This window comes from Nicotiana attenuata, chromosome 1 (assembly GCF_001879085.1).
Source record: "Nicotiana attenuata strain UT chromosome 1, NIATTr2, whole genome shotgun sequence".
Taxonomy (NCBI): domain Eukaryota; kingdom Viridiplantae; phylum Streptophyta; class Magnoliopsida; order Solanales; family Solanaceae; genus Nicotiana; species Nicotiana attenuata.
Genome location: NC_031989.1, coordinates 73400286 through 73423712, shown reverse-complemented (window position 1 = coordinate 73423712; position 23427 = coordinate 73400286). Strand labels below are relative to the sequence as shown.

The 23427-nt window shown below is 39.3% G+C and overlaps 1 protein-coding gene across 1 annotated transcript; it reads right to left on the bottom strand.

Annotated features, from left to right (window-relative positions):
• On the bottom strand, positions 5119-6595 carry LOC109228757 (DNA-damage-repair/toleration protein DRT100-like). The gene has a single exon (XM_019393960.1). The coding sequence runs from the start codon at positions 6464-6466 to the stop codon at positions 5360-5362; it is 1107 nt and encodes a 368-aa protein (XP_019249505.1). The 5' UTR covers positions 6467-6595; the 3' UTR covers positions 5119-5359.

Below are 23427 nucleotides of genomic sequence, written 5' to 3'. Positions count from 1 at the left end.
CAAATGGGCGGGTTTGGCTGAATTTGGGTAGGTCAAGATGGGTTAGGTCGATAAAGAGATTTTTACATTCCTATGCCACATAGGAAACCTTATTACCCTCAATGTTTAAGGTTTGACTTAATTACACTTAGTATACCAAATTACCAATTCTATACCATAATTAATTAAGGGTATAATTAATTGTACATTTTTTACTCCTTAATTAAAGGAATCTGCACGTTTCTCTCTCCTAACCCCTCAGTCCCACCCACGTTTTACCCATACCCACGTTCTTTTTACCATTTCCATCTTCTGAAACCAAATTCTCCCTCTAAATTCACAGAAAATTGAAGAAACCCTTCAACAAAGTTGGTTCCCCATTTTACTCCAGTTGAAGTTCATCAATGAAGAACAACAAAGTTCATCAAAATTGAAGTCAAATCTTCAAAATTCATACACACATTTACCTTCAGCTTCAAATTTTCTCAATGAAGAAGAACAAACCTTCAAAGAGACAAGAGAGCAGCAATTCCACCATTGACAGCCATTAAAAAGCTTTGAAGCTTTGAATTCAAATTTGGGTTTTCAAAAATCATTATTTGTTTTGATTGGGTGTTGTTGAAAATAATTGGGAATATGTTTTGGAGTTTATATCTCAATTTTGAGGGTTTTGGTGAAGATTAGACTTGGTTTTGACTGAAATTCATATTGAAACTCGAAGAAGAAGAAGAAGACATATTGCAGAAATTGTAGATAAATTGTAGATAAATTGTAGACTGTTTTTTGCAGAAGATTTTGTAGAAGTTTTAGTCGTTTTGGATACAGAAAACAATGCATCTACAATCAGAATACAAATAATCTACAATTTATCTACAAAATATCTACAAACTGGATACATTGAATTTTAATATCCCAATTCCCATTTCAATTGTAGCATAATTGGCATTTTCGACATAATTGCATTATTTTCAGAAGATTCGTAGAAGTTTTAGTCGTTTTTGATTTGTGAAAACAGAAAACAAAGCACCTACAATTAGAATACAAATAATCTACAATTTATCTACAAAATATCTACAAACTGGGTACATTGAATTTTTATATCCCAATCCCCATCCAATTGTAGCATAATTGTGATTTTTGACATAATTACCATTTTTCAGAAGATTTGTAGAAGTTTTAGCCGTTTTTTATTTGTGAAAACAGAAAATAAAGCATCTACAAACAGTCTACAAATAATCTACAATTTATCTATGATTTATCTACAATTTATCTATAATTTCTGCAATATGTCTTCTTCTTCTTCATCTTCTTCTTCTTCTTCTTCTTCTTCTTCTTCTTCTTCGAGTTTCAATCTGAATTTCTGTCAAAACCAAGTCTAATCTTCACCAAAACCCCTCAAAATTGAGATATAAAGATTATTTTCAACAACACCCAATCTAACAAATAATGATTTTCGAAAACCCAAATTTGAATTCAAAGCTTTCAAGCTTTTTAATGGCTATCAACGGTGGAAAATATCTGGAAGAATATTTACTTCCGTAAGTGTAGCGCGCCTAAATAGGAATATCTGGAAGAATATGATTTGATCTGATTTACGCCCTATTTTTTTTAGAATATTCTGTTCCTCAATTTTAGCTCGACAAATTAGGAAGATTCAGCTACTATTAATTAGTATTTAATGATTGGTATAATAACTGTAGAAAAAATATGGACAGGGCGGGTAAATTAGAAACTATGAACATTTTTGGTAATAAGGTTTCATATATGGTATAGGAAAGAAAAAATCTCGTCAATAAATGGGTCATTGCCCAACCCAACTCGAAGTGTACTTGGGCTAAGATGGGCTGGGTCAAGATGGGCTAAACAATGAGTCATAGCCCAACCTGCCCAACTTGACCCATGTTTTAAAATCATGCTCATCTAGCATGAACAAAGCCTTTTACCTTTTATACACATATGTATAAAAGATAAATAAATACTATTAGTATTTTAAGAATCAGAATATATATTTTCTTAAATAACAAACTAGTATTTAAAATGTGTAAGTTTGAAAAATATTTTGCTAGTGGGGGTGGGGGGTGGGGAGGAAGGTGGGTGGTGTAGAAAAAATAGAAATTGAAGATACAAAAAAAGGAAAATTTTTTTTTTTAGGGGGGTTTTGCGGGGGGGGGGGGGAGGTGGGAGGGGGGGTGTGCAGAAAAACGAAAAAAAACAGAAAATTAAAAATATAAAAAAAAATAGTAAAATTGGGGCAACGAAGTAGATTTCTAGATAAGTTGGGTTGAGACCTTTGTTTTGGGTGAACTTCATGGGTTGTATGTGGGCTACTTAATGAGTCAGAATGAGTTATAAAAAATAATAAGTTAACTTGAGCTCAGTCCTAATAAACTCATGACCTAAAATATTTGTAGCCACCCATTAATCTCTTGACGGATCGCATGGATTTGGGCTCAAATTGTCACCCCTAGGTGCAACTAAGCAGCTGTTTATGCATTGAGGCAGCTGATTTTAAGTTGTGCTGATTACAAAATATTCTGTTTGGATAAATGTGTTTTTTAGTAATGGTAGTACTAACTTTGTATTGGCTATTGTGAGCCATGGAATTTAAGTGGGGGTATTTAGTGAGTGGACCCCTAAAATATTGCATAGTTTGATATTCTAGGCAAGTCACATGCATTTGCTCAGCAACAACTTGACCTCTTCCCCTCTGCTTTTCCTCTCCCAAATTTATTGTACTCATCTCTCATTTTCTTAATTGCTTGGCACATTGGTCCTCTCTTGCATGTGATGCCCCTAATTCTTTCACTGTCAATGTTTTTGTTTTTATTTTAACATTGGGACTGAGAAGCATTACATGGAGCAAAAATGGGCCGACATTCATATATAGTCATCTTAACTTGCTTGTGATTGACGCGTAATTGTTTGCTTACTTTACTGAATTTCAGTGAGAAAGTTATCCCGAAAATGCATGTTTTGTCTCTTAACCATGGCTTCATTTTTCTGTACGAAATAATCTTTCAGTATTATCATAATTTAAACACAAAAAAGAACTACTTATTCAAGATTATCAGTAAACATTATGGTCAAATCTCCACATATAATCATATGTCACAAACAGCGCAACCCGATGTCGAAAGTGTTGTCAAAAGTAAATTTTTTCCCCCTTATAACGTTTACATCCCAAATAATTCATGCAAACTGTTAAATTTGAAAAACTGAAATGGAATCTTATTATGATCTAATTAGAGCTATATACTACGATTGTGATTTTGTTTAGAACTACCTTTCTTTATTATATACCACCTTTAAGCTGGATTCACTCCCATCAATTCGTCCTACCCGCCGCTCTTTTGGTTTTATTTTCTATAAAGGGTTTAATGTAGTGACGTGTATAAAACTTTTTACTTCCAAGTTAAAAGGACTTTTAACAACATATAATTGCTTATAGTAATTCTAATTTAGCGACATAAAAGATAAACTAAATGGCTTGTTAAAATCAGTGTAAAACGTTAACTATAATTTTAATTTTTTTCCAACTAAATATAAGAGGTGAATTTCGAATTTAAACTTAATGGATTTAGCTGTGCACTGAACTTATTGTACAACTAAATTTATGATTTGAAATGTAACATTTTATTAAATCTTTAATAGGTTATATATATCAAAAATTTTGCCGGTGAATCTATAGCCAAAAGGCTACGTCCGCCTCGGCCAAATATATGAGGGCTACCAACCAGATCCCTGCCGACGGCATTGAGCAAGCACTTAATGCATTTTCCTACTAAGTAATGATATCATTTAAATCATAATTCATATGACCTAACTAACATTTCCCTTCAAATTTCAGTTTATTCATCTTGTCTTTTTCTCTTTCTTTCTTGTCCATAATAATTTACCTGATGATATGCCATCAAATCATAATGTTCACAGACCAACAGTGTCCAAATAGCTTGGGTCTTACTCTTCCCAAAATAAAAAAGTTCAAAGAAACTTAGCTAGCGTTTGGCCATAGATTCCCAAATTTATTTTAAAAAATTTGATTTGGTGAAGTTTGGTTTAAAAATGAAAATCTGTTTTGGACATAATTTTTCAAAATATATTTCACTTTTTTTTTTTTTGTTGTGCAAAAATATGAAATGTGACTTATACCCATAAGTTCTAAAAACTATCAAAAATATCCAACAATATCAAACAAACAAACTTGCTAATCATGTATATGCCGAACCTTCATCGATGCCATTCATTATCATTATCACAAACCATAGTCCTGAACATAAATAAGTTTGCACAAAATTATCATTTTTATAATGAAGATATTTTAATTTCAACGGCTAATAACACAATTACTAGCCACTATAATTCATCAAATTACAATAACATTAAGAGAACCATCAGTCCAAAAGAAAATTATAGTAATTAGCCGATGGAATAGTTTGGTCATAATAGGTGGGGGATAAAATACAAAAGTTTGGGGTAATTTTTTAAATTGTTAAAAAATTCAACAGTAATATTTTTGGCCAAAAACATGTCTAGAGCTAGTTTTGAGATTTGGAAATTTTATTTTCAAAATCTGCCAAAACATGTATATAATCTATAATTACAAACTTATTTTGCCAAAATTTTCTTGGAAAAAAATTGGCAAAATCTATGACCAAACGGGGCTTTAACTTTTTGAGTTTAATTGTCTGAAAAGAAGGTTATCTCTATAAAGTGCAAAATTTTGCAAGTCACTGATAATGTCATATCGTTGTTTGAGATTAATTTCCAACTTTCTTGCATCAATTGTGGAGAAGTTTTATTTTGTGTCTCACACAACTTACATTAGTTGTGTGAGACTCTTTTTTATCTCACAAATTTGTGGACCCCTATCTTACACTTTTGGGTCCACGAAAATCTGGGTCCACAAAATTGTGTGACAAAAAAAATGCCTCATACAACTAGTGTCAATTGTATGAGACACAAAATAAAATTTTCCTCAATTGTGCGCAACTATTTGGCTAAAAGAGGAAAATGAAGAAATCTTTTATAGTAATAAAAAAGAACTCGAATGCTCACTTTAAATAATACTAGAAAAGAATCACGCAGGGTACGAATGAATAGCAAATTATTGAGGAAACAAAAGTTCGGGAGATTTACAAATACTAATAAAAGCATACAATTTTCTTTGATATTTTTCGTGGAAACTTTTACACATTTTCACGTACATGCATGATTCGAGCTCATAACCGTTGCTTAGCAATAATTTATGAGTTTACACTTTCAGTAATTAAGCTAAGCACACTAAGAGAATGATGTTACCATTACAATATGGAGAAATACAATTATATGTAATCAACCGATAATTCGATTAATTACAAACCATAAACCCTCAAAAAACAAATTAACAAGTACGTAATGGCGACCCACACAAACAATCGTTGTTAGAGAAAGATGAAGCTTCTAGATGATCGAACGGAGACCCGTTTGGAATCGGGCCGCAAAGATGGTTGTAGCTCAAATCCAAATGACCAATGTACTTAGCTGAAGCTAACGATTTAGGAATTGAACCCCTAAGATTATTGTACGATAAATCGAGATGTGTAAAATATGTTTTTGAACCAAAAACATCGGGTAGTAATCCTTCTAATGAGTTTCTACTTAAGTTGAGGATGTTTAAACCGGGGCTACTGAGTAGATTATTGGGAATTGAACCGGAGAGTTGGTTGGAGTCTAGGTTTAGGGTTGAGAGAACAGGCATTGAACCGAGCTGAGCTGGGATTGAACCGGTAATTTGGTTCATTGCTAAATCGAGATCGGCTAACCGGTAGAGTTTGGAGATTGAGTTCGGGATTGAACCGGTGAGTTTGTTCTTGTTGAATAGTGCTCGGCTCATCATGCTGAGTTTCCCGATATCGGCCGGAATTTCGCCGGAGAGCTGATTGTTGCTGAGGTCAAGGTGCATTAATTTTCCGAGATTGACGATCGAGCCAGGGATTGAACCGGAGATTTGGTTATCGGCGAGGTTAAGGACAGCGAGTTTACTCAGCTGAGCGATGTTCGCCGGGATTTGGCCGGTGATTTTGTTTCCGATGAGATCAACGATACGGAGATTTTTTAACGAAGTGAGACAAGCCGGAATTTCGCCGGAGATATCTTTCCAGTCGGCGACGATGAGGGTAGTAAGGCCGTCGAGTTTGCAGAGGGAAGGGGAGAGTGAACCTGTCATGTAACCAGACCGGCCGGCTTTCTCGTAAATCGGGTCTTCCGATTCGCCCCGAAGAACAATGTCGGCGACCCGTTGAGTATTCGGGTCACAGCCAACACCGTTCCAACCCTGACAACAGTTGGTGCCCGTCCATGTGTTGAAAATGCCCAAATAAGGCTCGTTAAGAGCTGCTTTGAAGTCCATTAATGCTGCTTGGTCTGCCGGCGAACAACCATTTGCCGGAATAGTGACGGCGGTCAGCATCATCAGAGTGACCAAGAATGTTACTCCGGTAAGACCCATTTCGCCTCTCTCTCGCTCTAGAAATGCAGCACTATGATTCTCCTTTTCTCTCTCTCTATACGTATATGCTTGTATGTGTGTATATACAAGAGTGTGCTTCTCTTCTAGTACATGGAAGTGGGAGAATGAGATGTTATATATATAAGTATATATATAAATGGATTGCCATATTACTCTTCTTTTCTCCTCAATTTATTTATTTTTATTTCTTCCTTCAGATATTAATTCAATGTACTTTTTCCCTCTCTTTTTTGTCCATCCAAGAAGTTGGTTGGCCTAAATGCACGTCAGATTAAAACCCTTTTATTGCTGATGAAATGTGACTCAGTCAGTCTTAAGAGGGTAAATAGTTGCATGCAATTTCTTGTTTATACCTTAATTTAACTTTCCCTATATAAATTAAAGTGAAAATATATTACTTAAATATGATTAAGTGATAAATGCGTATCTGAAGAGACGGTTGGTTTGTATTCAACTATTCATTAGTTTGATAAAACAACGAGAGTAAATAAGTTTTTATCATTTTACGGAACTGTTATTTATTTTGTTTTCATTTCTAAAATAAGTTCAAATTTTTAAAACATGGGCCAAGTTGGGCGGGTTGGGCTATGATCCATTGTTTAGCCCATCTTGACCCAACCCATCTTACCCCAAGTACACTTTGGATTGTGTTGGACAATGACCCAATTATTGATCTAACACATCTTGACCCGCCCAAATTCAATCCGACCTGCCCATTTATCGCCCCTAGTTTGAAGCATGCCCCTAAATAATTAAAAAATCTAAATGCTTCTGAACAATTTGAAAAGTCCAAACTTATCCTTACATGGCTTTACACCATATTAATAAAATCAAATACTCTTTTCACGATGAAAATTCGTTAATAGAAGGGAGATATTTGAGATGAAAGATAATGATAGATATTGAGTTTTTGTGGGAAAAAAAGGAACTTTCATTATTATTCACGGTTAATAAACAAGAGCTTTTGTTAACTCTGTTTGTATCCCATAGAGATATTGAGTAGAAGAGGATTTTTATTTCCCACCATAATTCTGAAAATGAACGTTTTAATGCCCTTCAAAAATAAGTAAATAAATCCGAAAATTTAAATCTCATTTTACTATGAGTATTCAACTATCCAGTAGAGAAAATTTAAAACTTTTTTGCGGCTTTTTTCAAAAGCAAGTATTGTTGTCCATGTAGGTAGTACAGAATTAACTTACCAAAAATAAAAATAAAAATGTACGTAGTGCAGTAGTAAAGAAGATGGCACGTGAGGGGGTCAGTAATTTATAGCAGACAGGACCCAGAAGCAAATTTATAGGAGTATGTTGGCTTTATAAAGTTTGGATCTGTTATTGGTGACTGGTGAGCATAAGCTAGAACTTTTTGTCCTTTTTTCATTTTTCTTTTCTTTCTTAAAGTGTTAGTTTATTCTTTCTGACAAAATATTAGGCAGTGTACAAGAAACTAATCTGATATTTTATTCTTGTTCTAAACTAATTGTCTCAGAATTCGATATTAAAAATGACTAAAGGATATCTATCCTGTGCACGTAGTGTTTTTCATATAGTAATAATCAATTAGCATCCTCTCTCTTAATGTTAAATTATCTCCAATGCCTAACTAATTATTTTTAAAAAAAAACTAGAGCCAAATTTTAAATCTTGATATTCTCATTGTACTTCACTGTGTCACTTTGTTGTTTATTATCCTTTATTTTTATTTAAGAACTATTAAAACTGTTTTTATGCTTTAAATTTTCGCGGAGGCTCATAAGTTTCTTTAATAGTATTGTCTAATATCAGAGGCAGATTAACTGAAACTATCCTTAGTTAAAAGTGAAAACCTTGGAATAATTTATATTTGTTTTTCTATAAGTAGTTTCAAAAGAAGAAAAAGTACTCCCTCCGGTCCACTTTAATTGATTTTTTGACCCTTTTTTTTGTGGTCCACAATATTTGATTTTTTCAGATATCTAGAAGGAATTAACTTCTTTTTTTCAAAGTTGTCTTTGGAGTAAAGAAGCTAGAAGTATTTGTTGTATTTCCAATGAACAAGTTAAAGTTTATATGGTTAATTTTATTGTTAATTAATATTAAAAAGTAAATTTATTAATATGTGGGAATACATTCAAAAAATCAATTAAATTGGACCGGAGGAAATGAAAAGCAACGAAATACTACTAGGGTTTGATCTGTCCATTTGTTATTAGGACTTAGGAGTATTATTTTTTGACATGTTTTGGCCTGTTAAACACACACACACCAAAAAAAAAAAAAAAAGGGTCTATGTGGCACATTGGGTCACGTGCAAGCGGATTAAACTATTACATTATCCTTAATTGTTCTATTTTCACCTTTGAGACTGATTTTGCTAACTGTCAAAGATTCACTGTTTTCCAGTTTGCATGTTTGAAGGAATCCTCACTCTATCTTTTTTTCTTACTAAAATAATATGATAAAATTATTGAAGAGATCCGGGAATTTGAAAATATAGGGTACGAATTAATTAATTTGGAGAAATTTATACCTTAGAATTAAAACTGTGTACAAACCACCGACAAAGAGAGGAAGACTAATCTTGAAGTCATATGAATGAATGGGGCCAAATCCCAATTCTATCAATCTCAATAGTTGAAAAATAATTGACCTGAAAATCATGCAGACTTAGAGCTGGATTTTGGGTCATCAATTTATTGCTAAGATAACTCCATATCATGATATGACCTGTGAAATTGTCCTTAAATGATTTATTTTTGTACATAGGCATCATATAGCAGCCAAAGTTATGACTGGAGTTTTTTAGTTCCTCGAGTATAGTTACTGTCAAATGTACATATCACTAAGTGATTCATTTTTTGTCCCATATTTTTGTAATTATATATAAGTATTGCGATTCGCAAAGAGCAAGAGGCAAAATCATTTTAAATTCTGAATCCGCCTCTGCATTTACCATCATATCCATTTTAATTTCAGACAAGAGATAATAGACAACTCAGTGGAAAATGCATGACTGTTGTTGAGTATTGGATAAGATGGCCACACAAGCCTATATTGATCTACAAACTCATACAACAACAACAACAACAACAACAACAACAAAAATACTCAATGGAGTTTCACAAGTAGGGTCTGGTTCACAAGTGGGGTCTGGAAAGGGTAGTATTTATGCAAACCTTACCCGTATCCTGAGAAGGTAGACCCCTGGCTCAAGAAAGAAGAGCCAAAAAGAATTTGAAGAAAGCAATAACAACAAGCAGTAACAACTGCAAGATAATACCAGAGAGATTTACGAATGCGACCAAAAAGAAGGGAGAAAGTAGACATTCCATTTAGGATGAAATGCTTAAGAAGAAAAGGGAAAAAAGGGGAGGAAAATAATTATAATTTTATACAACCATTCTGTTGCCAATCATTTTCATTTTGAGTTTAGATAATGCAATATTGTAAGACCAAACACATCACATTCGGGGGTTAGGAAATAGTCCTTTCACGCAATTGAAGAGAACGTGGAATTGTGTTGTCTGATAGAAACATGAGCTTCTTGTTCTCACATGGAAGTGTCAAATAGCATACATGAGGCAGCAAAATATCAATTCTACAGTGGGTAAAAGATCATAACAAACGGAAGGAATCACTACATATTTATGCCAAAAGCTTTTTTAGTGCACAAACTGTCTTTTGAAAATTGAAATTAAACGACTTAACTAAACCTATAGTCAACTTTTTTTAATTTAAATAAGCCGCTAAAAATTGACCGAATTTATTAAAGACATAAAACAAGAAGAATGTGGTAGAGTTAGACTAGGCAAAGCTTCTACAAACGAACTTTTGAGAAGAAGAGGGCAACCTAAATTCTCGATACAATTATGCTTGCTGTTTAGCGCTTACATTTATTCATTACCGTGTACTACTACAATTGCTTGGATAATAAATACTACTCCATGTATGAATTAACATAATAAATGAATTGGGTTGAAAATTCATACATGTAAAGAGATAGCATCATACCGACAAGCAAGGACGAACCAACCAACCAGCTAAAATAACTCGTCATATTCTAGGGTTAGATTAGTTATAGTAGAGCTGGCGAAACCTAGAAATTTAAATCCTTTAGACTATGATTGTCCCTGCTTTCTTAGTAAAGAAAACTACATTCTCAAGATAGTAGTTGTAATAATGGATTGATGGACGTATTTAGTGTAGAAGCTATGGGTTCATAACTTTTATTCCTACCTTATATTTTACCCAAAAAATTATTATATATACATATAATAAATTTTGAACCCACAAATATATATGGAATGAGATAGAATTGCGAATCTGAACCCAAAAATTTCAAATCCTGAATTTGACTTATCCACAAGTCTTTGCTTGATTAACTTGAAGAGCTCGCAGCCGGTGGAGTTGGGCTTGTGTTTGCTTGATTAACTTGAAGAGCTCGCAGCTGGTGGAGTTGGGCTTATGTATGATGGATGTCTCCCTTCTAGTCTTCTACTCATTGTATACGGTCAAAATCATATGCCTTCGATCTATAGGCTCGAGGGGTTGTCTTAAGACCGAGTTCAGGAAAAAGGAGCTTTGGGCCCGATGGACCAGACTCAAGCTCGAAGATAGGATGCAATGCCCGAGGATCGAAGTACGATGAATACCGAAGACGAGTATGCTCGACCCCGAAATAATGCCGTTATGGATCTCTAACAGAATGAGCGAGACTCCTGCCACGTCCCCAAAATCATGGCGTAAATCTCGGAATAGAATTGTACGATTCCATATCAGGCGGTTAGACAACTGTCCCAATAAGATTCCTTATTGTAAATGAAAATCTACCTTATTAAGGGTTCCCCTATTATATAAAGGGGACCCCAATCATTTTGTAAACATGATCTAATCATTGGCAAAGAATATACTATCTTATTTTTCTGGTTCATTGTTCATCAGACTCGTCTTTTCTCTTTACTGTTCTTACTTTAATGTTCTTGGTTCATCTTGAGGTCACTAGGCTCGAGGCCGATACTGTTTGGTAACACTGGTTTGATTCATTCATTTCTTTCATCTATACTTTATACTTTTTGATTATTAATTGGTATTGAACTAAATCACATATCTTTAAAATCACAAATCAAATTTAATTGTTACTCGTATTTTCGAGGTAAACAGTTTGGCGCCCACCGTGGAGCTAAAGATAATAGTGATTATTTCATTACTAATTCTCATTACACACGTTATTTTTACACTTTTTCCTGTCAAGATTTTCTGATTCTCAGGATTAAACATGTCAAACTTGCAAAATGCACCTGTTCATGACAATGAAGGTCTTGGATTTCATGGGGAAAACAACAATGTAGGGGTCGGTGTACCACCGATAAACCCTGGGGAAGTGCCAAATGTGGAACCAGTTGACGTTAGTTCGCACATTGCTTTAATTGCAGATTTAGGTGCAAACCCCGGAGGAAGTGTATGCAGGGAAGCCCGATCTGGGGGCCAAGGAACACCAGGTATAGGAGATGGGGGAGTCAGCCTCCAAGTGATATACGAGATGCTGCAAGCTCAGCAGATCGCTATCGCTCAACTTCAGAGTCAGAATAAAACTCCAAGCATAGTTGAACCAAAAAACACTCGACGTGTTGAACCGGCGCCAGAGAGGTCGAATGAAAATGGCTCGGGGACTGATCCCACCATTATGAGAATGCTTGAAGAGCTCACCAAGAGGATCGAGTCCGGGGAAAACAAGATTGAAGACAACGACAAAAAGGTGGAAACTTATAACTCCCGTATTGACCAGATACCGGGGGCACCTCCAGTCTTGAAGGATTTAGATGCTAAAAAGTTCATACAAAAACCCTTCCCTCAGAGCGCGGCTCCGATGCCCATTCCTAAGAAATTTCGCATGCCCGATATACCCAAGTATGACGGGACAATCGACCCTAACGAGCATATTACTTTATACACTTGCGGGATCAAAGGAAATGACTTGAATGACGATGAGATCGAATCAGCATTGTTAAAAAAGTTTGGGGAAACATTGTCGAAATGAGCCATGATTTGGTATCATAACTTGCCTCCTAACTCTATTGATTCGTTTGCTATGTTAGCAGACGCCTTCGTGAAAGCACACGCCGGGGCTATAAAGGTGGCGACGAGGAAGTCATACGTCTTCAAGATAAAACAAAGGACCGACGAGATGTTGAGGGAGTTCGTGTCTAGGTTTCAGATGGAGAGAATGGAATTGCCACCGATCTCGGATGACTGGGCAGTACAAGCTTTTATGCAGGGTTTGAACAAGAGAAGTTCGATCGCGTCTCGACAATTAAAGCAGAATTTGATCGAGTACCCAGTTGTGACGTGGTCGACGTACATAAGTGTTACCAATCGAAGATCAGGGTTGAGGACGACCAGTTGGGAGCCCCCTCGGGTTCAGTTCATCCTAATAGATTGGCAACCAAACCCCCGAGGATACAGACAGGGAATCAAGATCGAACAAGGGACGGTATCAGCAATATATCGATCGGAGAAACAACGGTTCGGGTTGTAACTCTCCTCAAAATGATCGGAGAAACGATCGAGGTCAAAGCTCTCGGGGGCTCATGAGTAAGAGCGGGTCCGATAAGCACACCGACCCCGCAGAGGCACCTCGATTGTCAGAGTATAATTTCAGTGTAGACGCATCAGGGATTGTGTCGGCTATTGGAAGAATCAAAGATACCAGATGGCCCAGACCTATACAGACCGATCCTTCTCAGAGGAATCCAAACTTGATGTGTAAGTATCATGGCATGGCCATAGGACCGAAGATTGCAGGCAACTAAAGGAGGAGGTATCTCGGTTGTTCAACGAGGGCCACCTTCGAGAATTCCTCAGTTATCGAGCTAAAAGCCACTTCAGGGAGAGAGATGCAAGAAAAAATGAGCAGGAAGAACCACAACATGTAATCACATGATCGTTGGCGGTGTCGATGTCCCGCAAGGACCTGTGTTCAAACGCACCAAGGTATCGATCACCAAAGAAAAACGGACTTGGAGCTATGTGCCCGAGGACGCTTTATCATTCTATGATGAGGAAGCGGAAGGCATATCTCAGCCGCACAATGACGCCCCAGTAATTTCTATCCTTTTAAATAAAATTCAAGTTAAACGTGTTCTAGTGGATCCAGGTAGCTCAGCGAACATAATCAGATCGAGGATCGTATAACAGCTCGGCCTACAGGATCAGATTGTACCTGCATCCCGGGTCCTACATGGATTTAACATGGCAAGCGAAACAACAAAATGGGAGATAATCCTGCTAGTCAACATAGCCGGGACCATACAAGATACAAAATTTCATGTCATCGAAGGCGACATGAGGTATAATGCACTCCTCGGGAGACCATGGATACACAACATGAGGGCGGTACCTTCAACTCTTCATTGGGTGATGAAGTTCCTAACGGAGGATGGCGTGGAAACGGTCTATGGAGAGCAACATGCTGCAAAAGAAATGTTTGCAGTCGATGAAGTGACGCCGATACCAGAGCCTTCGACCTCGGAGAAATCGAGCATCAAAGGTAAGCAGGCGGCTAAATATCAATCACCGCCCCCAGCCTCGACGGAATCGAATCAACAGGTAATCGAAGATGAAGAAGAGGATTTCCTTACTCCTCAAACCTTCGTCGTTCCCGAAGAGTCCGATGCAACCAAATCAACTGTCGAGGAACTGGATCAGGTCATACTGATCGAATACATGCCCAAGAGAAAGGTATACTAGGGAACGGGATTAACACCCGAACTTAGGAAAAAACTCATTCAATTTCTTATTGATAATATGGATTGCTTTGCTTGGTCCCACTTAGATATGACAGAGATTCCACCGGAAATAACAACACATTGGTTAAGCCTTGACCCCAGGTTCAAACCGGTAAAAAAAAAGGAGGCCCCAGTCCGAGGTGAAACATGCATTCATAAAGGACGAGGTAACCAAATCCTTAAAATAGGGTCTATTCGGGAGGTAAAATACCCCGAATGGTTAGCCAACGTAGTTGTAGTTCCTAAAAAGGGAAATAAACTTAGAATGTGCATAGATTACAAGGATTTAAATAAAGCATGTCCAAAAGATTCTTTCCCACTGCCCAACATCGATCGTATGATTGATGCCACGACCGGCCACGAGATTCTAACTTTTCTCGACGCCTACTCCGGGTACAATCAAATTCAGATGAACCCGGATGACCAGGAAAAGACTTCGTTTATCACTAAATTTGGAACTTATTGTTACAACGTAATGCCCTTCGGGTAAAAAATGCAGGAGCTACATACCAACACCTAGTTAACAAAATGTTCGAAGAACAGATAGGTAAAGCAATGGAAGTTTACATTGACGATATGTTGGTTAAGCCCCTACGCGCAGAGGACCATTTAACTCATTTGCAGGAAACATTCAAAATTTTGAGAAAGTACAACATGAAGCTTAACCCGGAGAAATGTGCCTTCAAAGTCGGCTCGGGTAAGTTCCTCGGTTTCATGGTCTCGAATCGGGGTATCGAAATTAATCCCGACAAGATCAAGGCCATCGAGGATATCACAGTCGTGGATAGTGTGAAGGCCATGCAAAGGCTGATTGGACGAATAGCTGCTTTGGGTCGATTCATTTCGAGGTCATCAGATCGAAGTCACCGGTTCTTTTCCTTGCTTAAAAAGGAGAATGATTTCACGTAGACCCCGGAATGTCAACAAGCCTTGGAAGAATTAAAGCGATACTTATCGAGCCCGCGTTTGCTTCACACCCCGAAGGTAGATGAAAAACTTTACCTATACTTGGCAGTATCCGAGATAGCGGTAAGTGGGGTACTAGTTCGAGAAAAGCAAGGTACGCAATTTCCTGTTTATTATGTAAGCCGAACTCTAGGAGATGCTGAAACTAGATACTCTCACTTAGAAAAATTAGCACTTGCATTGATAAGCGCATCTAGAAAGCTAAAACCATATTTCAATGTCATCCCATATGCGTATTAACAACTTACCCCCTTCAAAATGTTTTTCATAAGCCCGAGCTATCGGGCCGGTTGGCCAAATGGGCCGTCGAACTTAGCGGGTACGATATCGAGTATCAACCCCGAACGGCCATCAAGTCGCAAATCCTAGATGACTTCATGGCCGATTTTACGCCGACCCTCGTACCCGAAGTGGAGAAAGAACTCATGCTAAGATCGGGTACATCATCGGGGATATGGACCCTTTTCACGGACGGTGCCTCGAATATGAAAGGGTCCGGGCTTGGCATTGTCTTAAAGCCACCTACAGGTGGCACCATTAGACAATCTATCAAAACATCTAGGTTGACTAATAATGAGGCCGAGTATGAGGCCATGATTGCAGGTCTCGAGCTAGCTAAGAGCTTGGGAGCAGAAGTCATTGAAGCCAAGTGCGATTCACTGTTGGTGGTAAACCAAGTAAATAAGAGTTTTGAGGTTCGAGAGGACAGGATGCAATGGTACTTGGATAAGCTACAGGTAACTCTGCACCGCTTCAAGGAGTGGACTTTGGATCACGTGCCTCGAGAACAAAATAGTGAGGCCGATGCACTTGCTAACTTGGGATCCTCAGTTGAAGAAGATGATATCGTCACGGGGACTGTCGTCCAATTATCGAGGTTTGTGGTTGAAGGGGGTCATGCCGAGATAAATTCTACAAGCCTAACTTGGGATTGGAGGAATAAGTACATCGATTATTTGAAAAATGGAAAACTCCAATCGGACCACAAAGAATCGAGGGCCCTACGAACCAAGGCTGCTAGGTTCGCATTAGATGAAGATGGAACATTGTACAGGAGAACGTTCGATGGACCATTAGCGGTATGCTTAGGGCTGGGGGACACCGAATACGTTCTACGAGAAATCTACGAAGGTACTTGTGGGAATCACTCCGGCGCCGAGTCTTTAATTCGCAAAATTATCAAAGTGGGGTATTACTGAGCCAGCATGGAGAAAAATACTAAGGAGTTTGTCAAAAAATGTGATAAGTGCCAGCGGTTTGCACCAATGATCCATCAGCCCGGGGAACAACTCCACTCGGTCCTATCCCCGTGGCCTTCCATGAAATGGGGAATGGACATAGTCGGCCCTCTACCAACGGACCCAGCAAACCCAAATTTATTTTGTTTATGACTGATTATTTTTCTAAAGGGTGGAAGGACAGGCCTTCGAGAAGGTCAGAGAAAAGGAAGTTATTGACTTCATTTGGGACCACTTCATATGTCGGTTCGGGATGCCTGCCGAGATTGTTTGGGACAATGGAAAGCAATTCGTCGGCAGCAAGGTGACCGAAATTCCTCGAAGCACATAAAATAAAGAGGTTCTTGTCAACACCGTACCACCCAACTGGAAATAGACAGGCCGAGTCCACAAACAAACTATCATTCAAAACCTAAGGAAAAGGTTGGACGATGCAAAGGGAAGAAGTTCTACCCGAGGTCCTTTGGGTGTATCGAACAACATCGAAGTCTAGCACGGGGGCTACTCTGTTTTCTTTAGTATATGGCTCTGAGGCCCTTATCCCTGTCGAGATCGGAGAACCCAGCGCCAAGTTTCGACATGCATCAGAGGAATCAAACCACGAGGCTATGAATACTATCCTCGAGCTATTAGATGAAAAACGAGAGGCAACACTTGTTCGGATGACAACACAGAAACAAAGAATCGAGAGATACTACAATAGAAGGACCAATCTTCGACACTTTGGAATCGGGGACTTAGTTCTACGAGAAGTCACCCTCAATACTCGAGACCCGAATGAAGGGAAACTAGGCCTGAATTGGGAAGGACCGTATCGAGTCCTCAAAATTGTCGGTAAAGGATCTTACAAACTTAGCACAATGGAAGGCGAACAACTGCCAAACAATTGGAACGTATCACTACTCAAGTGATACTATTGCTAAGGTATGACTTTCTCTTTTCCTCCATTTGAATTTGAAACTAACGCATTGCAGGTGTTCGATCGAAACTATCGAAGACACCTTTTTACACGAAGGCCTTAGGTTTTAAGCATGCATTGCACTCTTTTTCCCTTAGATCGGATTTTGTCCCAAATAGGTTTTACCGCCGAGGTTTTTAACGAGGCAAAAACTATATGCTAGGAGAACTCAACAGTATCTAAGGCTTCTTTTCAATCAACCTTGAATACCGGGGGCATCACCCTCGGAAGTCATATTTTTGAGGAAAATACTTCACTCCTAAGAGGGCCTCGATAGGAGAACTTTGTAATGGCCAAACGGTCAGATGAACCGTGTCCATATAGAATAGCCGAGCCCCGACGGCAAAACATGTACGCATGTACAATTACTCAAAGAAGCATTCCTTATATATCAAAACACTTTGTGTCCCAAAGAAGTCTACTATTATACGAGCTCTACACTTACAATTCTACGAGAAACGGCCCAAGGGCTAGAACGCAAATACACCCCGAATACTTAGGGACTGTCAACGACAGTCAACACATCCGAGTCATCAAAAACTCAAACTCATAAGACCTTAAAGAGGCATCCCCTAGATATAAAGGCCAAGGCCATCATACTCGGGGACTAACCTTTCGAACAAGTTCGAAAGGTTATCGGGAAACAAGTCCAAGAGACATACCCGAAGGCTACGACCATATTAAAGACTACGGTCATATAAAAAGAATACGGTCATATAAAAAGGCTACGGCCAAAATAATGCGGCTCGGAGACGTCCGACTTCCGCCATAAATGAAAGGCCTTTAAACACTTTGAAAAATCCGGTTAAATCAGGCTACCCTCGGCAAAAGAAAAAGATAAAGGGCTTCGATAAATCAGCCCTCGAATAACTTAAAGGCTTCGATAACATCAGCCTTCAAGAAAAACCTCAAGAGGTATTCAATTATGTTTACACAAACAAATTACTAATAAGGTTCCGATCCGTCGAACCTTCGAAAAACCCAACGGGTACAAAAAACACATGCTAAGGCATAGATAAATTTTCACTAAGTCTTTTAGCCGAAAAGAGGAAAACATTATAGCCATTTTAGAGGCCGAATTGGCCCAACTTAAAAGAGCCTAAGGGCCAACCTAAAAGAGCATAAGGGCCGATATAAAAGAGCCTAAGGGCCGATATAAAAGAGCCTAAGGGCCAAAACATATAGGGTTCGAGACATTGCTCTCACTCAACCCAGACTCAAGAGTCCCACCATCCCGAGCTCGCATCAAATCAACTTAAGCTTAGCTCGAGGATTAACAAACACCTTAAGAGGTATTCTATTATAAAGATCGCCCATTGATCAATAAAAAACCTAAGGGTCTATTATATTCTGAGTTCATGCAAATACTCGGACTGATCATTAAAGTTATTACATCAAATGAAGACGAGACGAAATTATCGAAGATGAAGCAAAGAGATCCTTTGATATTCATAAGAGGTGCTTACAAGAGATATTTTACAATACCCACGAGCGGTCCTTGCACAAAAATACTAAAACAAAATAAAGAAACCTAAATCTACTCCGGGGCCACATCTTCGGCAGCTGCATCTTCGGGAGCCGCGTCTTTGGGAACCTCCTCCTCGGGGACTTCATCTTCGTCTCCTCCGCTCTCGGAGCCAGTAGCTGAATCCTCGTCTTCAGAAAGCAAAGCGGCAACCTCTTCTTCCAAAGTCTTTGCTTTTTCAATGTCGGCTGAGAGGTCGAAGCCGTGAGTGTGCACCTCCTCGAGGGTTTCTCTCCGGGACTGTCGCCTGGTGTGGTCGAGTGCACATGATAGCTTAACTTCGACCGCAGCAGAGATCTCCTTTGCCCGGGTGTTAGCTGCTTCAGCGTCAGCTCGGTACGAAGATACAAATGCCTCAGCGTCAGATTTGGCCTTGGCAAGCTCAGCAGCAGATTTAGCTTCGAGCTCCTCGATTCTACGGCTTCGAGCCAGGATTTCCTCCTTTACACTCTGAAGCTGGCGTTCAATTGAAGCCAGATGCTCCCGAAGAGTATCTTTCTCCGAGGCGAGACGGTCCATGCCTTGTCTCCACCCTAGGGTCTCGGCCTCTTTCATCTTGAGCTCCTCTCGGAGCTGCTCCACCAGCTCGCCCTTTTGTTGAGCCTGCAAAGTTGAAGTATTAGCCGACCGATCGGACAAATGCATAACAAAACTTCAAAAGTTATGTTACCTTTTTGACAAGCTCGGTCTGTTCTTGACGAGCCTTCGCTAGTTCGGCTCGAAGATCGCTGATATCCCCCTCCTTTTTGACATAGAGGATCTTAAGGCCATCCCTCTCTTCCGAGAGCTTCTTGAGCTCACCTCACATCGAGAAAGCTCAGCTCGAGACTTGGAAAACACTTCTCGATGGAGCGTTACAGCCTTCACAAAAAGGAAAAGTTAGACTCAGAACAACAAGGATAAAACGTAAGCGTGATCCTAAGGGCAGAAACTTACTTGTTTGAAGAGCCGCTGGGCCTCATCAAAAATAAAAGAAGCATCTGGGTCGGGACCATCTTCGATCCCTGCAAGGCACTCTCGAAAGATATCGTGCCCTTCGTGGCTCGTCCCCATATCAGGAGTTCGCATGTTCCGAGCATCTCGGAATTGCCCCTCGGAGAACTCAGGACGAGGCGGCCATTCATCCACGTTAATTACCCCAAGTGATCCACTCGGGGCATTCTCTTCTCTTTGAAGGGCCTCGGGACCAAGCCCCTCGGTCTCACCCTCCAAATGACCTCCAAGACGAGGTGTTCTTTTGCTGCCCGATGGCTCAGGGACTTTGCTCAAACTCCCCTCGGAGATTTCTTCAGTCCTAGAATGAACCGCATCAGCCACCATCAGTAGACTTCGAAGCGTTAGTGCTTCCTCTTTTTTGAACTACCAACAGGCAGTCGTCATCTTCCCCCTCTTCCTCCTCGTCCCGAAGGCGTTGGGCCGTTTTTGGAAATAGGGCCACAGTATTGGCCTTAGGTTTTCGAGCCTTGCTTTTCTTTGGCTTCGGGGAATTTACAGGCGACCCCCTCTTTCTTTTCTTTTCTTTGGAAGGCTTTGGGATCCCTTCTTCACCGGGCGGGGGCGGCCGCATAGCAACGGCGTCTCCAAGTCCTGCATAAAGACAAAGTAAGTATTTCTCTGAGAAACACAAATAAGCAAACAAGAGAACTCACCATGGTTTTTAGCCTCCCATCGACCTTTGGCCAGGTCACGCCAGTTGAGCTCCGCGTACGAAGAAGTAGAGGCCAGTTTCCGGACCCAACCTTCGAAGTCTGGGACCACACCAGGGAACCAAGCTACAGTTAAAAGGGGTTAGACCGAGAAAAAGATGAGGTCGAGAAAGAGAAGGGAAAGCAGGGTATAAAGTCACTATCGATAAGCATGTACTTACGTTTCATATTCCATTCCTCGGGGAATGGCATCCTCTTAGCAGGAATCAGGTCAGAGGTCCTGATTCGGACAAAACGGCTCATCCATCCTCGATCTTTGTCTTCATCGATGCTGGAGAAGAGAGATTTCAAGGATCGGTGTTGCAGCTTTATCAGGCCACCTCGGTAAAGGCGAGGGTTGTACAGCCTGATCAGATGGTCGAGGGTAAAAGGCATCCCCTCGATCTGGCTCGAGAAGTATCTGATCAGATTGACGATTCGCCAGAATGAAGGGGAGATCTGGCCAAGCATCACTCGGTATTGTTGGCAAAAATCAAGAATAAGTGGATCAATGGGACCCAGAGCTAGATCGGTAGGGCCCAACGTGAATGGGTAGGTATACACACTTAAGTACCCTGCTTTATGAGTAGTGATGTCCTCTTCAGGGGAAGGGATCACTACATCTTTGTTCCCCTAGTTGCAGTCCTTTTTCACCTGCTTGAGCTCATCTTCGGTTATCAAACAGATGTATCGGGACATTGGCTCACATCGGCCTAGTATCGATGCAGGTTTTTCGATTTTGAAATCGGATGTTGTTTCACATGGCGGGGGAATACACTCCTCGATACGAGGTGGCACCACCGTTTTACTTCTGGCCGGCCGCGATGATGAAGAGGCTTTTTCTTTTTGGGGAACAGATTTAGATGTTTTAGCCATTATGGTTTGGAAATTCAAGAGAAGAGAAAATGGTGATGATGAAGTAAGAACAAATTGAGAGAAGGGTGAACTCAGAGAAGTTGAAGGAGCTAATGAGATTTTAAGAACGATTTGAGAAGTAAAGTTCGCAAAATTGTGAAGTTGGCCTATTTATAGAAGTCGCTTAAGCGTATTAAGGAAGCCAAATAGCCGACCATCAGCCGCCCCCAATTAATGACTTTGAGAACTGCACGAAAGCGACCTTTGAGTCACTTCAGTCGCTGACATTACGAGATTGACATCAGGATCAAGGTGTCGGAGCATCGAAGATCAAATCGTTTCTTATTGACCTACTCTAAGAAACGCGGGGATTATCTGTATACGATCAAAATCATATGCCTTCGATCTATAGGCTCGAGGGGTCGTCTTAAGATCGAGTTCAAGCAAAAGGAACTTCGGACCCGATGGACCAGACTCGAGCTCAAAGATAGGATGCAATGCCCGAGGATCGAAATACGATCGGGATCAAAATATGATGAATACCGAAGCCGAGTATGCTCGACCTCGAAATAATGTCGTTATGGATCTCTAACAGAATGAGCGAGATTCCTGCCACGTCCCCAAAATCATGGCGCAAATCCAGGAATAGAATTATACGATTCCATATCAGGCGGTTAGACAACTGTCCCAATAAGATTCCTTATTGTAAATGGAAATCTACCTTATTTAGGGTTCCCCTATTATATAAAGGGGACCCCAATCATTTTGTAAACATGATCTAATCATTGGCAAAGAATATACTATCTTATTTTTCTTGTTCATTGTTCATCAGACTCGTCTTTTCTCTTTACTGTTCTTACTTTGATGTTCTTGGTTCATCTCAAGGTTACTAAGCTCGAGGCCGATACTGTTTGGTAACACTGGTTTGATTCATTCATTTCTTTCATCTATACTTTATACTTCTTGATTATTAGTTGGTATTGAACTAAATCACATATTTTTAAAATCACAAATTAAATTTAATTCTTACTCGTATTTTCGAGGTAAACACTCATAAAGCGGCAAACTAGTGACAGTGTTGAGATGGAATTCTATCTTCCAATTTCGATTGTTGTTTTTTCAGAATCAAATTGGGAAGCACATCACAAAAGAGAGGTTGGAATCTCCATCTGTCTATAACTTGAATAAAGTACATTTAAATTTAGTTTGTAATGCTTAAAATTGATATGGATGGTCTTGTTGTACAATGCTTTATAAATTGATATAAAAATATACTTACTAAGCGACTTCTGAAGGTTATGGATGGTCTCGTGGATAGAAGATTGCTCATTTGTCCAAGGGAGGGTGATAACCGATAACATTCTGTTAAGCCATGAGTTAGTTAAGGGTTAGGGGAGGAAAAGGATTTCTCCAAGGTGAATGCTTAAAATTGATATACAAAAAGCCTATGACTCAGTTGAGTGGATATTCCTAGAACAAGTTTTGATTAGCTTGAACTTTCTTGCTATTTTTGTTGGTTGGATTATGACCTGTGTGCAGACAATGTCTTATTCTATTGTTATTAATGGGAAATCATCAAAACCTTTTGAGGCTAGGAAAGGATTAAGACAAGGTGATCCCATATCCCCTTTTTTGTTTGTTCTAGTAATGGAATATCTTAGTAGGATGCCCAAGCAATCAGGAACACAACCAAACTTCAATTTTCACCCAAAGTGTGCTAATATGAACCTTATCCAGCTAGGTTTTGCTAATGATCTACTCTTGTTCTGTAGAGGGGATGTTCTTTCTGTCAAATTACTTTTTGATCAGTTTCAAAAAAATTCTAAGGCATCTGGACTTGTTGCAAATCTTAGCAAAAGCTCTGTCTATTTTTTTTTTTGGGGGGGGGGGGGGAGGGGGTTTCTAAAGTTGTAGGTTCACGTAAACGTAGTAAAGTTACTTGGACGAT

Excerpts from the sequence above, each read along its gene's own strand:
- LOC109228757 (XM_019393960.1), bottom strand. The coding sequence starts at position 6,466 with ATGGGTCTTACCGGAGTAACATTCTTGGTCACTCTGATGATGCTGACC.